The 17,506-nt window shown below is 39.5% G+C and overlaps 1 protein-coding gene across 1 annotated transcript in view; it reads right to left on the reverse strand.

Moving 5' to 3' along the window:
* LOC101396640 (ATP-dependent translocase ABCB1-like) overlaps positions 1 to 17,506 on the reverse strand; it is a 60,955-nt gene that overhangs the window by 17,617 nt on the left and 25,832 nt on the right. Inside the window, exons 6-9 of the mRNA XM_087434053.1 lie at positions 13,248 to 13,404; positions 6,837 to 6,885; positions 4,333 to 4,524; positions 3,744 to 3,915 (exon numbers count right to left, since the gene is read on the reverse strand). Of these exons, the coding sequence (XP_087290179.1) occupies positions 3,744 to 3,915; positions 4,333 to 4,524; positions 6,837 to 6,885; positions 13,248 to 13,404 (570 nt within the window). The remainder of the gene's footprint in view (positions 1 to 3,743; positions 3,916 to 4,332; positions 4,525 to 6,836; positions 6,886 to 13,247; positions 13,405 to 17,506) is intronic.

Below are 17,506 nucleotides of genomic sequence, written 5' to 3' on the forward strand. Positions count from 1 at the left end.
TCTATATTGGTGAAGGTTTAAATGTGTATCCTGCTGTTGTTGGGTAGAGTATTTTATAAATGCCAATTAGATCCGATTGGTTGATTGTGTTGGGCAGATCTTCTGTATTCTGATTTTTTGTCTAGTAGTTCTATCAGTGCTGAGAAGTGAGTGTTGAAGTCTCCAACTACAATTGTGACTTTTCTATTTCTCCTTTCAACTCTCTCAGTTTTTACTTCATGTATTTTGAGGCTACATTATTTGGGTCATACACATTCAGGATCATTATGTTTTCCTGAAGGATTGATCCTTTTATTATTATGTAATGTTCCTCTTTTTTAATAGTAATTTTCTTTGTTCTGAAGTCTACATTATCAGATATTAAAATAGCCACTCTTTTCCTTAAGTTAATGTTTGTAAGATGTATCTTTTGCCATCCTATACTTCCATTCTACCTATGTTGTTAAATTTGAAGTTTCTTGTAAGCAGCATATAGTTGGGTCATGTTTTTTTAATCTGCTCTGCCAATTTCTCTTTTAATTGGTATATTTAAACTGTTTCAATTTAAAGTTATTAGTGGTATGTTACCAGTTATGTCTACCATTTTATTATTTCTTTTCTATTTGTTTCCTCTGGTTCTCATTGCTCTGCTTCTCTTTTCTTGCCTTCTTGCAGGTTTCTTGATCAAGTTTTAGGATTCAATCTTGATTTATTTACAATGTTTGTGAATATATCTTTTGCTTGGGTTTCATAATGGTTACTCTGTAATGTTCATATGTGAGTTATAAAAATCCACTGGCATCAATATTTTACCACTTGGTTTTTTTGGTTCAATCATCAAATATAATTTAGAAATCTCCTGGGGAAAAGGAAAGTCTATTGTATATTCCCAAATTTCTGCTCTTTCTGGTGTTCCGTTTCCCTTCCTGATCTTCCAATATTGCTTTTATCATTTCCTTTCTGTTTGAAAAACTTAATTTAGCCAGTCTTTAACACTAGGCATGCTAGTGGAAAATTCTTATAGTTTTCCTTGATCTGAGAACGTTTTTATTTCCCCATCACTCCTGAAGAGTAATTTTACCACATACAGCGCACACAGTTCTTTTCTTTGAGCACTTGAAAAATATTATGCCACTTCCTCCTGGCCTTCATGGTTTCAGATGAGAAATATGTTGTCATTCAAATTGGTGTTCCCCTATAGGTACTGTGTTTCTCTCTAGCTGACTTCAAGATTTTCTTCTTTGTCTTTAGTTTTCAATAGTTTAATTATGATGGGCTTTGGCATGGATTTCTACCCTGTCTGGGGTTAGCTCAGCTTCTTGGATCTGAAGCATTGTCTTTCACCAAATACTGGAAGCTTTCAGCCATTATTTCTTCCAATACTCCTTCAGCCCCACTCTCTTTCTCCTCTTCTTTTGGGGCCTCAATGGTAACAAATGTTGGATCTTTTGCTATTTTTCCACAGATCCCTGAGTCTCTTTCCATTTTCTCTCTGTTTCAGAGTGGGTGAATTCTGTTGTGCCGTCTCCAGGTACACTGATTCTATCCTGTCATCTCCACTCAACCAGATCGAGCCCATCCAGCACGACTTTTATTTCTGCTGTTTTATCTTTCGCTTCTCTAGTTTCATTTTGTCCTTTTTTTATAACTGCTATTTCATGGCTGATATTTTCTATTTTTTTCTTTTGTTTCAAGAGAAGCTGTAAATGATTAGTGAAGCATTTTTATGACGGCTGTTTCAAAATCCATGTCAAATAATTCTTACATCTGATTTATCTGAGTGTCGGTTCAATTGATTGTTTTCTTCTCATTCAAGTTGTGATTTTCTTGGTTCTTGGTAAAACAAGTGACTTTTTATTGTATCCTGGACATTTTGTCTATTATGTTAGGAGACTCTGGGTCCTATTTAAAGCTTTTATTTTAGCAAGCAGTTACCTTGTTTGGGTTTAGCCTGCAATTCTTGGCCTACTTTTGTGAGGTGTGGTTCCAGTAGCAGTTTTATATTCAGAGACTTTGTGGTATTATTTTTGTCGGTGTGGTTTATCTGGAGCTGCTGGGGCTCCTACTGGCCCCAGCTTCTGCTACCTGAGGGAGTGGAAGTGGTTTCTTAAGGTCAGAGCACCAAGTATCCTTTGGTGGGGCAGGGTGTTGTGGTTTCCCCTACCTGTGCTCTCTATCCACCATAGTGTCTCTGGGTGAGGGAAGAGAGGCGTCAGCACACAGGTCTAAAGAGGCTTCCTGCACCAGGAAGCTTGCTGTGACTGGGTCCCTTCCTACTCTGCCTTCTTGCCCCAGTGTCTCAGGGTTGGGGAGGACAGCCTCAGCTCACAAGGACAAAGAGGCTTCCCAGGCTAGGCCAGATTTGCTTTTTAATATGGCTGACAACGAGAGAATTTAAGCAATTTGTTTGAAATCATACCAAATATTTATGGCAGAGTGAGGATTTAAACTTAGGTCTCCAGCAATAAGCCTGGGGCTCTGTTTATTAAATAAATAGTATCTGAAGCAACGTATAATTAATTGGTAAAAGATTAACTTACTGTCTGTTTTCCTAACTTAACTAGAATGGGCATCAATACATTTTAAACAGTTTTTAAGGAGATACTGATAAGAGTTTGCCACCTAACTTGCTTAATATTCTAGTAAATAAAAAATTAACTAACACACAAAGCTTTTGCCAGATATTTCAGCTGACTCATACAGATGCTGTTTTACTAAGAACACCATTTAAACCCTGTATTTCTCTGAGCAACAAATTAACATAGTCCTCAGAACTTCAGTTTCTTTCTCTGTAAAATGAGATAATACCTATACTTCAGAAAGATAACATATGTATTTGCCTGACATACTAGATGCTCAATAAATGGTAGTTACTATTTGCAAGAGCAAAACAATATCCATCCTACAGAGTAAAAAATGTAAAAGTTCTTCATATTTACAGCCTGATTTATTTTGTGTTAGTCTTGGCTTTGGTTGGCCCTCCATTATTGTATAACCTTTGGTCACATGAATTTGTAATGCTTTCTCCAAGTTGTTTTGAACCCAACAGAAATTACATTCTCGGTCAATCTCTCGACCACAACCCACTCTTACATCAAATCAGTTTAAAATGAACACCATACCCAGTCTTAAAAAGGAAAATAAGTCTCAAAAGATCATTGTGCAGAGGTGGAGAAGGCCATCTGTACTGCTCTGCCTTTGTGATTGGGAGAGAGAACTGCACGCTTAGGATTTACATGCATATGGGACTAGAAAGTATTTTTTAAAATTATTTTCTACCAATGCATTCAAATCTGTATAAACATAAAACCATTTACAATACTGACAAAACTGTAAAATCAGTTTAAAAACTAAACAAAATCTTCAAAACCAAAAACATTTAAACCAATAATGTTTGTTAATTGAATGGGACACATGCTGTTCACTGAACTTGACTCCATATTTGCTGTGAAAATATGGAGTCTGTCTACTACAGAACACAGCTCTTTAAGAGGTGAGCATGCCTTTTACATGAAGGGGAACATGAGATACGAGAGCTGCTTCTTTCTTTCTCATCTCTTCCCCAGATAACCACATGGCCCAGGACAGCATGGAGTCCTGGCAGGAGCAGGACACAGAGGCTGCATCTGCTTATTCCCACTGATTTTGAACAGAAGATTTAAAACTAAGGATCAAGTATAGAGTCGGGGTCATCATTTGGTAGAAACAGCCTTCCACTGTGGGGGGGTTGGGGTGGAGACAGTTTCAAATCTGGATTCACCTACCTTTGCCCATATGGCAGCTGACAGTCCAAGAAGAGGACTGACGGCCAAAATCACAAGGGTTAGCTTCCAACCACGTGTAAATCCTAATATAAAACCGGCGAGAAAGGTTGCTATTGACTGAAAGAACATTCCAATTTTGTCACCAATTCCTTCATTAATTTTGGAGACATCACTAAAAGAACAGATAGTGTTAGAAATAAACATCAGAATTGTGAACACAGAACTTTTCTCCTGAATCTAGTTGTTTCTGGTTTGTTTTAGCCTGTGGTAAATTAATTAACATCCAAGGCTCTTGCTGGGAAATATCCCCAGAAAGCATCATGTTGTTGCTCTACTGCACACTCTCCGAGGATTTCTTGAATCTGGCAAGTGCAATCCCTCATTCGGGGCTAGTCACGCAGGTCCCCTCATGCCCTGCTAGAGTACTGGGAACAAAAAGACGCCTAAGACATGGTCGCTGTCAGAATGACTTTAGTCTCATAACTACTTCTGAGTGATGCACTAACCTCCTAACAGATCTGATGACATCGCTTTCATTTTACTAAGAATAAGAACCATGTCTGAGTTAAAGATACAACTGGGTACTTACTCTGTGAGCCGGGTGTTAAGCTCCCCAACATCATGCACGTCAAACCAGCCTATCTCCTGTTGCATTATAGCATGAAAAAACTGTTTTCTAATCTTGTGTATTTGTCTTCCAGCTGCCAGGCACCAGAATGAAACCTGAATGTAGGCAGCAACAAGCACACCAGCACCGATTCCAGTGTAATAATAGGCATACCTGAAAAACAACAAGAATACTGCACATACTCTGTTTTCTAATCCATGCCTCTTTCCCAAAAAGACCACTGATTCTTACTTTTTTAGTTATCTAGCTATCTTGCCATCCTTAACAGATAATAAGGGGTTGTAACAAGCAGAGTTGATGGTCGGCATCCAGCTATGTCTGCACCAGTATAGTGTGGAATGGTTAAGAGTGTGGTTTCTGCTTTGGCTCAAATCCCAGCTCTTAACTGCTGTGTGTAATCTTGGGCAAGCTGCTTAACCTTTCTAAGCCTCAGTTTTCTAATTGGTGAAATGGAGATAAGAATAGTAAGGCAGTAATGCATGTAATACACTTGGGCCAGTGCCCGGCACATAGTAAGCACTCAGAGAATGCCAGTTATTGTGAAAGACTTGTGTGGCGCCTTGGAGCATCACAGCATCAGGTAAGATCTACCATTGTAGTCCTGCCTACCTGGATTACCTCAGTATCAGCTGATGAGCACTTTGGGGTGGTTTCTGCACACTGGGGAATGGAAAGAAGTGACAGAACTTCCCAGAAAGTGGAACCAAGAGATAGGAATGGTCCCCTGGCCTTCTGGACTATTAATGTGGCAGAGCTTAGAAGCCAAGAGACAATGAAAATAAAAAGTATTTTTATATCGTCTGCCTAACTGGCCATCGTGAGTTATCCTAAAATGCTTAATGAATCAAATAGTAGTCCCTTCAGTTTAAACTCTAACAATAAAAAATGAAAATCTTCTAAAACCAGACCCTTGATCACCTAGAAATGTTGAATTTGTTTCCTCACATTGAGTCTTCATATTTAAGGAAGCAAACATCTCTTGGGTTTTACTAAGTAGGTAATTTTTAAGTTCAAGACATACATTCTAAAATGAAATATAAGATATCAATATTCCCATTTTTAAAAGTTTACTACTTGCCATTTTCAAATAAAAATGTTTGTACGAACCACAGAGAAGCTATAAAAATGGCTACGTAATAACCAGAAAGTTGCTGATGTTACTGTTCACAACTCAGTGTTCAACCCAGCAGGAATCTTGGTAAACATATCTTCCCTGAGCTACACCTTGTAATTTACAATGTATTTGTCAGGGAAGATGTAATTAGAATACTAAATTTTACTTAATAGATAACTCAATAATTAATCATTATCCATGTGGTCATGGTATAGCAACAGAGAGCTAAAAAGAAACACCATTTAACAAGAGGAACTCATGCTTTGAGAATCAGTGAATGTATGTTAAACCATCGGTCATTGTTTACTCAAACAAAATATATTTATATTTCAGCATTTATAAAACAGTTACAACACATTCTCTTTTATTTTCCCTAATATAACAACAAAACCTTTCCAGAGGACGGCCCAGTGGCATAGCGATTAAGTTCATGCACTCCACTCGGTGGCCCGGGGTTTGCGGGTTCGGATCCCAGTCGCAGACCTACGCACTGCTTACCAAGCCATGCTGTGGCGTCCCATATAAAGCAGAGGAAGATGGGCATGGATGTTAGCCCAGGGCCAATCTTCCTCAGCAGAAAAGAGGAGGATTGGCAACAGATGTTAGCTCAGGGCTAATCTTCCTCAAAAAACAAAAATATAAACAAAAACCTTTCCATAGGAATATTTGTAGGTACTTGCTTCTCATCTTTCAAAATATGATCAAATGTCTCCATTTTCTTCAAAATTAGCAGATCATTTATAGGATAAGGTGGAATCAGTATCTTCTGATTCACCAACTCATATCTTTGCACATCTTTTATAAGCCCTTCTGGGGAGCAAACTTCAAGATATGTAAATCATGAACGAAAACTTACCCAAGGTGAGTTAAGGTTATAGAGTTTCTATATTTATTCTGGGATGTTTTGTTTCATTGTTTAGAATTATATGCTGTGTTTAAAAAAAAAAAAAATCCCATTGACTGATCTCATTATCATTACATGACTGAAAACATCCAGAAAGCAAACTAATAATTACAAAGCCATTGCAAATAATGTGATTTTTATTTTAACCACATTTTAAAAGGCCACTTTGAACTCCTCTAATTTCCCTCTATATGATATTCTGTATTTACCAGTGCATACATAAATCTAACCTAGGCTTAACCTTAACTTTTGTATATCTTATGCAGCAAAATCCTTTCTTAAAAAACAAACAAAAATCATCTACATTGTCTCCTCTTGGAAAACTAACAATGGTATTGTCCTCCTCAAAACCTTGAATCATTATTATAATAATGCAAAATTTTAAACATTGCTACAATTGGATCAATACAGAAGAGCTTAACGATAGTAAGGAAAATGTCTAATTACGTGGTCATTTGCTCCTCCAGATTGTTGAGAGGTGTACCGCTGCCATTACCTAGATCACCACAAAACAAACACATGCCATTATGTCTCTTTGTTCTCCACTAAAAATAAGCATATGAAAATGAATCAAACTCGCGTCATTTAATTTACACAAAAATAGTTCAGACTGATTCAGTTTTAATGGTCTGCAAGCATTGTGGCACCCGTTCAAATCCTTCACTGCTGGCCAGGTGCAACCACACACACGCTCAATTCAAAGAAGCTTATTTGCAAGAAGAAACCCACACTTACTAAGAAGCAGTCTGTCTGTCGGCAGGAATATCGGCATCCTTGAATTAAAGTACTTTATGAAATATCACTCCAAGAGGACAGAAAGAAAAATCTTTTCTAGGGTCTCTGTCCTGATAAATAAATATCAGTGCATACTTGACACTAAAGCACTTAGTACTTCAAATCTAACACTGCATTTCTCCAGATTTTATTTTTATTTAAAAATATAAAATATAAACAATAATGTAATAAATACCAGTGAGCACATCATGCAGTATTAGCAAATGTTAACATTTTTAGATGGGTATGTTAAAACTTTAACAACCCACTCCCCAACAGACACACAGAATAATCACTGTTCAATATTTTGGTGTGTATTTTTTCAGATTTTCTTTTCTGTTGGCATGTGTACACATACACAAATACACATAACACTTATTAAAAAAAATAGAATCACAGCCCACATTCAGTGGCCAATTTTCCATGTCAGTGTGTGTGTGTGTGTGTTTCTATTTTTTCAAAGTTGCATCTATTTCAGTTGTTTCCAATATTTTACTGTTACAAGCAATACTGCATTAAACATACCTTTACACATATATTAGATATGAATATATGGTAAATATTTTTATAGGATAAATTATCATAATCAAGATTGCCATATCATCAGGGAAGGCACACTTTAAATCTTGTAGTCACTTCAAAAGTTATGTTATAATATGAGAGGGCCTGGTTTAAATGAATCCGATTTTGACAGGAGTGGGAAAGAAGAGGAAAAGTTTTTCTGACAAAAGCAACAACACGGATGGGCAAAAGTCCACGGCATGTTTGAACAGTGAGTAAGCTACTTTGGCTGGGGTGTGGGGCGTATTGTGTGGATGGGAGGAGGTGGATATGTGGCTGGAGAGTTAATCTGGGCCCCGCAGGTAAGGTGTATAAAAACTAGTAGTCATTCAGTGGTTTTGAGCAGAAAAGGACAGGATTAGATAAATGGTCTAGGATGACTTAGCTGCCAGCTGGAATAGGCAGAGGCTGAGAGACTTGAGCTACTGCCATTATGTAAGGAAAGAGGGTCTAAACGACAATAGAAAAGAAGAAAGTACCCTAAGATTTAGAGAGGGAGAAGTTACAGGCCCTAGCAACTCATGGCACAGAAGTCGAGACGGTGAAAATAAAAAACCGATCAAGACCTCAAGTCGAGGGCCAGCCCCATGGCTTAGCAGTTAAGTGCACGCGCTCCGCTACTGGCGGCCCGGGTTCGGATCCCGGGCGCGCACCGACGCACCGCTTCTCCGGCCATGCTGAGGCCGCGTCCCACATACAGCAACAAGAAGGATGTGCAGGTATGACCTACAACTATCTTCTGGGGCTTTGGGGGAAAAATAAATAAACAAAAAAAAAAAATTAAAAAAAAAAAAGACCTCAAGTTGAAGCATCTGGAGAATGATGGTGTCATGGTAGGAAATGAGAAGTCAGCAAAAAGAGCAGGTCTGGTCAGATGTGAGATTATTAGTTCAGTTTTGAAGGTTTTTATTCTGTGGTGCTTGGGACATTCAGTTGAAGACGTCCGATTATCCCAGATGTCCAAGATACCACTGTCTCCTCTTCCGGCTTCCAGAACCTCATTCTCCTAGTTCTTCCACCACTCTGATCTCTCTCTTTCAGTCTCATTCACTGGTTCCTAGTGCTCTCCCTCCTCCCTACATGCCGGTGTTTCCCAGAATCCCATGCACACTCTCAGGGTGACCCCAGCTACTCCCACAGCCTCAGTGACTCCCATATCTGCACTGGAGCTATTCAAACTCTCTCCTTCCTCACGGTCAATGCCCTGGTTCAGCTCCCCATCATCTCTTCCTTCTACTCTAACAAGAGCCTCCTAACTGATCTTTCTACTCCAATCAGGTCTTCATATTGTCACCAGATTTTATCTTGAGAAACAAAAATATGATCATCTTGCTCCCATTAATAAACTTTGGTGACAGTCTACTGCATAAAGGATAAAGTCCAAGATCCATAACATGTCATATTAGTCCCTTCACAATCCTGCCACAAGACACACATGCCAGGATAACACTTTTGAAATGTCAACCGATTTTCCAGATGTTCTCCTAACCCCACACCTTTCTCCTCATTCCAGTAGCTAGGGCACTGTGCAGTCACTGTCTGGAGGGAGGGCTGCTGCAGCATAAAAGAAAATGGTGCCTAAGTTTGTTCTTGGCTTTTGTGTTCTTGAAGCCTTTGCCCTTGGGAGCTGGAGAGGAAACTAAGCATAAAGCACATTTTGCTTAAATTTCATGAGACTAAGCTCGACCCTTTTACACTAAAAATATTTTCCACCTGATGGCACTGATGACAGCTTTCTTCCTCCAAGCCTGTATTCACTCTCCTCTCTCTATCTGGAATACCTTTTACCACAATTTCCCTCTTGGAAAAGACTCCTCTTCCATGAATGACCTCAAATGTGACTTCCTCTCAAATGGCTTACCCGAGCAGAGTGACCCAGCTTCCTAGAGAATTCCACAGTAATTGACACACAATTCAATTCACTAATTCAAAGCTAGACTAGAAGTATGATGGTTTATATCTATCTCCGCCTCCCACTCCCACTGGTGTCAGCTCCTAGAGAACTGGACTATGTCTTACTTATCTTTCTATACTCAGTGCAGAGCCTGCTCCATCTGCTGTAACCTAGCTTGTCCCAAAGATTTACAAGTGGTTTCACAGAGCCACAACACATGCAGACCATTTATCAAAATATTCCATCCAATCGTTCTCCTATTTTGTATGCAACTGTCTCACATATCATAAGGTTACAAAGAGATACAGTAGACCACTACCTTACTACCCAAGCAAGACTACAAAGAAACCTACAACTAAACAGTGCCCACCACCTTGACTAAAGACCCCATATCATTTAAGAATCACATTACATTACACTTCTATCTGACCCTAATACCTCAGAATGTTTAGTAATTTCGCCCACTGAACACTAAGAACAGTATGAATAAAAAGTATGTGGCATAAATACCTTTGTGATTTCCTAACTGGTAAAATGAGATTATATCATAAAGTTGGTTTTCAAACCATTTTCCACAGAGCCTTCATGCTAGGCACTGTTCCAGACACTGGAGACACAACCTAGAATGAGAGAACCTTTTTTTCTAATCTCATTAAATTTCTGTGCAAGCAGGAAATCCCTTCACTTTCAGGCCCCAACCTCATGTGACATGGTATCATTGCTGAAAAATCTAAGACAGTTTTTCCCAGGAATTTCCCTTTTTTTTTCTTATGTCTTTCTTGCCGTTAGAGAAGCTGTAATAAACAAGTAAACCAATAAATTAACATGATAATTTTAGAGTAATAAATCTTAAAAAGTAAATAAAGCAGTGATGCTATAGTGACTTTGGTTTGGGTTGGGGACCAAAGGTCGTTCTGAGGGAGAACGACCCTACTTATCACTGATAAGAAGCCATTACAGAAACATAGATGGGGTAGGTTCCGCGGGGCCCCCAGCCAGGAAGAAGACGGGAGTGTTCACAGAACAGAAAGAAGGTCAGCGTGGTAGGCTGTACTGAAGAAGTAACAGCAATGAGATTGATGGGGCAGGAGGGGGCCATGTAGGCCAATGTAAGAAATGTGTATTTATTCCATGCTATGGGAAACCAGTGGGAGAGACTTATGTTTGGAAAAGCTCACTCAGACATTGTGTGGAGAACTGGACACAGGGGGCAAGAATGGAAGCACACAGAGGAGTTAGCAAGTTAGAGTAGTGTAGGCAACAGATGAGATGAGGATGGCTCTGGGCCCAGGTTGCAGCCAGGTATATATGTGCTGGGCTATATGTGGAGTGACTTCGACACTACTACCAGGTGGTAGGAAAGCAGACAATCAGCAGAGATCCTGGCCTGGGCTCCTTTCCACCACTTTCAACCAAGGAAGCCTCCCCTTGAGCTGTTTTACCTGATGAGCTTCCATGACAGATGTTATTTACACTGGTGGGGGTGGGGGGTGGGGGTTCTCTGATTAAAGAAGAGTTAGTAAAGCACTGACTTCACTGATCCACAAGGTCCGTTCTAGCTCAAGGACACTATGATTCCAAGTTTTCCAGTCTTCTTGTGCAGGAAGCTCCATCAACCACGAGCAGGAGAAATTTGGACCTCTGCCTCAATGATCAATCCCTCTTGCATTTGCCCAGGCTAGAGCCTGCCACTCAGTGTGGCTGGGCTTACTGCAGTGACAGAGATGACTCCAGGAGCCACGATCTCCTCATGTGTGCTGCTTTCACACCTCCGGCCTGGGGAGCTGTGCCTTGTGGCCCACCTGCCTGACACACCAATAAGCAAATCTACAGGATGGCATCTCAGGGAGAGAAAACACCAAGTGAAAAATGCTGGCGTTTGCTATAATTTTAGGCAGAGTTGGAAACCACTAGTAGAGTGGAAAAAATACCAGACTGAAAGGCAGGATTCCTGGCCCAGGAACTCATCTCTGTCAACTAGCAACTAATTCCATCGTGGCCACATTGCTTCAACTTCCTGGGCACTGGTTTCTACATCTATAAGATTATGGGCCAGGGCCAGATAATTTCTAGGCTCTTTTTCACTTACAAAATTCTGTGAGTCAGTCTTTCATTTATTCATCCTGTTTCTTAAGCACCTAGAATGCATCAAGTACTGTATATCTATTTTTCTCTTTGCTGTTTTTATAATATATTGTAGAGATGACACTGTAACTCATCTACTTTTTGCCAACTATAGCATGCATAGGAACCAAAGAATTCAGAGAGAGCACTGAGAACTTCCTTTGGTGAATGGTATAAAAGCAAGGTGCCAATTCAAAGGTGGTGCAACACCTTTTGGCAGGTCTCTTTGAATGCCATGAGGTGCGTAATAAATGAACAAGAATTTTACATAGCTCAAACATACCATAACATTTTCTGGCCCAGCTCATTACCTGCATTCACAAAATTGAAGTAGTCCTGCCTCAGGGTAAACAATGTGCTCTTCAGAATCACAAAGAAGGGGTTCCCAGGACCCAGGGACATGTATTAAAGGATCCATAAATACCCCAAATTGGTACGAATATTTATGTGCATGTTTCTGGGGAAAGGATTCATAGCATTCATCAGAGACTTAATGGTCCAAAAGTTGAAGGGTCATTGTAAAAGCTACATGGTATCACTGTATTCTCAAGTCTATTCTCAAACAGGCATTTTCAACATTTCTACCACTTAAGCACACATCAGGTTGTAAGTCTTTGGCTAGTTTAGTTTCAATCAATCTATGCTTGACCAAAGGACTTGGAAGCTCAGGGCTATCAACCAGTCCCTCCTCAATCAAGCGTGAGAGTGTGAGTGAGTGTGTGTGTCACCCAAATTATTTCAACAGTCCATTCACTTTCCCACTCTCCTGGAGGATTGTTTGAGATCTCCTTTCTTTATCAGCCAAATGTTTTGCTTCCTACTTCACTAAGAAAATTAAGGTAATCAGAAGAAAACTTCCACAAATTCTCTCCTCCTCATCTATCTACCTTTGGGCATTGGCACTCAAATACTCTCTCTTCCTACTTTTTATTGTGTATGAACTAGCCAATACACACACACACACACACACACACACACACACACAACTTCTCTAGGCTCCATTTCTCCATTTTTCCATCAGTTTCCAAAGAGCCCAACTTGTGACAGTGTCCAAAATTAAATTTCTGGTGTTTACTGCTGAAACCTACTCTCCCTCCACCTTCCTCATTTCAGTTGATGGTAACTGCATCCAGTTTATCCAGTTTTTCAGGCTAAAACTTTAGAATCATCCTGGACTCCTGTCTCTTACACCCATATCCAGTATGTCAGAGAATCTCATAACTGATTCCTACCTATCATTCAAGGTCCAGATTAGGTTCCTAGACCTCTTCCTGGAGCTCTCTCTTTTTCACATATCTCTGCCAGCACTTCCATTGTGCATTCTAATGCTTGTGAATACTATCTTCTCAAACTCTTTACAAATATGAAGTGTAGCTTAGACCCCTCCACCTCCCACACCACTAAACACACCACTGCATACTTAGTAAGGGCTCCACAAACATCACTCTCAGCGACTGACTTTCCCTCAAGCTTCCAATAAAATCAGTACCACAAACAATACTTACCTAGACTAGTCATGTTTCCTAAATTTCCTAAATTAGCAAAGCTATCCGTCATTTCTCCAAAAACCAGCATCATGAGGGGGAGTCCAGCTCCGTGGATGATGGCAGCCGTAGTCCCCAGCAACATATACAACCTATCAAGCCAATTTGAATAGCGAAACTAAAAAGAGAGAAAATGTAGAGAAAAGGAACAATTAGCGCAGTGTCATGGATGTTTTTATCTACTTTCCAAATATATCCAAAATCCAAACAATTCTCAGACTACTACTGCTACCACGCTGGTCCAAGCTAAACTACTGCAATAGCCTAATTAGAAATGGGCATTTGATTCTTCTATTGAATTCTGACCTACTTCTTCATATTGGACTCTGTCTTCTCTTCTTATTTGTGAGGATTCATGAGAAGGATCAGACATTCTGAGAAATTGTAGAAGTCTTTACTGGCACAATAATAGAAATATAGTATTTGTTGCTCTGATTTCCAAGAATAGAAGCCACCTTTCATCTCAAAATTTTTTATCAAGGAAAATGTTCATTGCCAAAGGCCCCTCTGAGGACACCATTGAGGAAAGATTTTGTTTTGTTGCTTTAAGAAAGTGGCTTGAGTCAAAGATCTGTTGCATAATTGCATTAGCATAACTGTAAAATGATTTTAATGTAATTAGGCCTCAACAGTGAGAAGGAAGAGGGAAGGGATGAGTTAGATGTATGCTTCCCAAAGAAGAGATTTCCTGAGAAGATAGAATGTGGCCATAATGACTGACCAGTGCAGATCTGCCTAATCTCTTCAATCAGAGACAAGTCACAAGAAGGAAAGAAAGACTTCTCTGGACCCAAAAAGTGATAAGAAGAGGACACAGTAAGAGGAAAGGGCTTAGGGCTCTGTGACAGGCCCACTTGGGAAGCAATTAATACTTCTCCTGTATAATTCAAGGAACTAGTTAAGGACCAAAAGATAAACCAAACAAAAGAAAAAAAACAAAGAGGATGAAGCCAGCTGTGGCAGTTTCTGGATGAACCCCAAGGGAGATGGTTGTCACGTGGATGCACTATGTAGATGTAGTCAGCGGGTCTATAATCTGGGGAGGAAACAGGGTAAGAAGTCATAGGTCTAGGCAGGGAGGTGAGAGTTCTGGCGCTCTCACTCCCTCAGCCCAGGTTCATTTCCCAGTCAGGAAACCACAACACCCATCTCGTACTGTGGCAGCTGCGTATTGCTGTGATGCTGAAAGCTATGCCACCAGTATTTCAAATACCAGCAGGGTCACCCATGGTGGGCAGGTTTCAGTGGAGCTTCCAGACTAAGACGAGGAAGAAGGACCTGGCCACCCACTCCCAAAAATATTGGTCATGAAAGGCTTACGAATAGCAGCAGAGCATTGTCTGATGTAGTACCAGAAGATGAAGCACGGTACAAAAAGACCAGCTCTGCTGTACACAGGGTCGCTAGGAGATGGAATGGACTCAACGGCACTAACAACAACTAGGCAGTTAATATAAAACAAAACAAAAATCGAGATCAGGCAACATGAAAGACATAACAGCAGAAAGTAAGATTTTAGAACTTACATATATTTCACAAAAGAGACAGAAACCAATCCTAAAGTTAGCTAACAAGAGACTTACAGTAGTAATAAGTGGGAATAAGTATTGAATTGACAAGTGGAGAACTAGAGCAGAATAACTCGTGGCAGTAGTGAATGGCAGTCCATAAGGCGGGAAAGAAAAAGTGAAGCTGAGTTATTAAATTAGCGAAAACAGAAGTCTGATGTAAGGAGAAAATCTAAGATACTCTTAGGTATTTGCATTTAAAATTTTTCTAGCTCTTAAAAATGTCATGGAGTGAGCTTGGGTTAATGACATATACTTTCCATTATCTAACAACTATCACCTCTTTACAAATTAAAACTTTTAAAGGAGAATATGTTTCTGGCATAGTTTTTTTTCATATTTCATTGAAACACAGGCAAAATTTTGCCACTATTTACTTTGTCTTAACTAAGCATTCATCCACCTTCTAAAAAACACAAAGAAGAAGAAAGAGATGGGCAGAAAACATTTCTCTTCTCTTAGAGACTCTATTGATGTGGACAAAATGTCAACTTCCTCAATAGAGAAAGAGAAGATGACATGCAAGGATTTCTCTCATCACCACCCCCACAGCACATTTCACCTCCAAAACTAATCACTGGCTGTAAGAAAAACAAGCAGGTCACGAATATAAACATTTACTAAATGCTACTCAGTGACTGATAAAAGCCAGAGATAAATACCAAAGACATAACTCCTGCCTTCAGAGTGTTTAAAGAGAAGGAAGAAGGCAATGCAGAAAACGTATATGCAATAAATATTCTGCATGCTCTGACAGCAGAGTGTGCAGAGTAGAGCAGACACAATATGAGCGAATGATCATTTCCTCCTTTGCAGAAAAGCTTCACAGAGGAGGTGATGCTTCCGCCCAGTTTTGAAAGTTCAGCAAGTGTTTAGAAGCAAGAAGAAAGGCATTCCAGCCAGAAAGAACAGTAAGCAGAGCAGGAATGATCACAATGTGCTTAAAGAACACTGTTGTCTCCAAAGCTTGGGGTGTGAAGTACGGAAGCAGCAAGAAAAAGCTGATTGACCAAGAAGCACCCTTCACTGAGCTGGGGCAAACCAGAAGAGGCAAGAGTTTGGGGGAAAGTTTCTGTTTGATTGCCCATTCTGGAAGTGCTATCCAGGAAATATGTGGAGAGAATTCAGAGTTTGAGGCGTCGTTTTGTGACACTAGCATATGTAGCAGAAGCATGGGAGTAGATAAAATCATCCAGGAAAAGATAAAGAGTACATGGCATTAAGAGCAATTTGGACAACAGCGACGACAACAACAAACACGTAGATACAGAGACTGGATTGGTGGTTACCAGAGGGGAAGGGGGGAGGGAGGAGGGCCAAAGGGGTGACAGGGCACATGTGTGTGGTGATGGATTGTAATTAGTCTCTGGGTGGTGAACATGATGTAGTCTACACAGAAATCGAAATATAATGATGTACACCTAAAATTTATATGATGTTATAAACTAATGTTACCTCAATAAAAATAAATAAATAAGAAAAAAGAGTAACTTGGAGATGAAGTAGTGGAGACAGCATATTGACCATCCTTTTGATGACCTTGGGGCAAAAGGAAAAAGAGAGAGGATGGTTACTAGAGGCAGAAGCCATGTCAAGAGAGGACTATTTAATGAAGTCTTACACATGTGTACAGGTAAATCAGTCAAAGAGACGATGGTGAAAATACAGGAAGGAAGCTGAGATGGAGCAACGTCCTAAAGAATAAAGGAAACAATTGTTTCAAGAACATGAGTCAAGGGATCATCAGTGGATGCTATAACTATGAGATGAAACAAGATATCCTATGATACCCCAAGATGCCTCAGAGTTGCAAGGGGTAGAGATCCTTCTACAATGGAGGGATCCAATCTACCAGTACCTCAACCAAGTGATCAAACTTTGTATCATAAAAAAGCAGAATACCATGGAGATGTGATGTTTCTAGATGTGATGAGACATGAAGTACACAGCATCCTCTATGCAATTTTCTTACCAAAAATATTTAACATGAATGTATTATAACCTTTAGACCTAACTTTTAGCATATAAGAAATGCAAAGCATGGAAGAACAAGTTAAATGATGCCATAAGGAGGCAATAAAAATAGTCCAGAAGGTGAGGCATTCTATAGGACAACTAGTACAGTCTTTCCAACATGTCAATGTCATTTAAAAAGAGGAGAAAACTGTTCTCTTCTCAGGAGACACAATATCCAAATGTCATTGACTGGACCCTGTTTTGAACAAATCAATTCTTAAAGACATTTTTTGGAGATACTTGGGAAAATTTGGATATGAACTGAGAATTACATAATATTAAGGAATTACTGTTCATTTTGTTAAATATAATCATTGTATTATGTTTTGTAGGAAAATGTTTGGTAGGAAAATTTCTGAGAGATGTAAACTGAAGTAGATATGTATGAAACATGAAATCTATAATCTCAGGTGAAATGTATGGCAAATGCTAACAGTTATTAGAAATAGACAATGGGTATATGAGTGTGAATTTTACTTTTCTACCTTTCTGTATGTTTGAAATTTTCATTATAAAACTTGGTGAAGGGAAAATGGTTCTCAAACAGGCAAAGGTCCATCTCTTCATGTCAGGCTAGAAGGAATGAGCTAAGTGTGAGCCCAGATACAAACAAGCTTCCAAGAATAAGGACAACGT

The sequence above is a fragment of the Ceratotherium simum genome, chromosome 1 (assembly GCF_057802395.1).
Source record: "Ceratotherium simum simum isolate JZ-2026a chromosome 1, ASM5780239v1, whole genome shotgun sequence".
NCBI classification, from domain to species: Eukaryota; Metazoa; Chordata; class Mammalia; order Perissodactyla; family Rhinocerotidae; genus Ceratotherium; species Ceratotherium simum.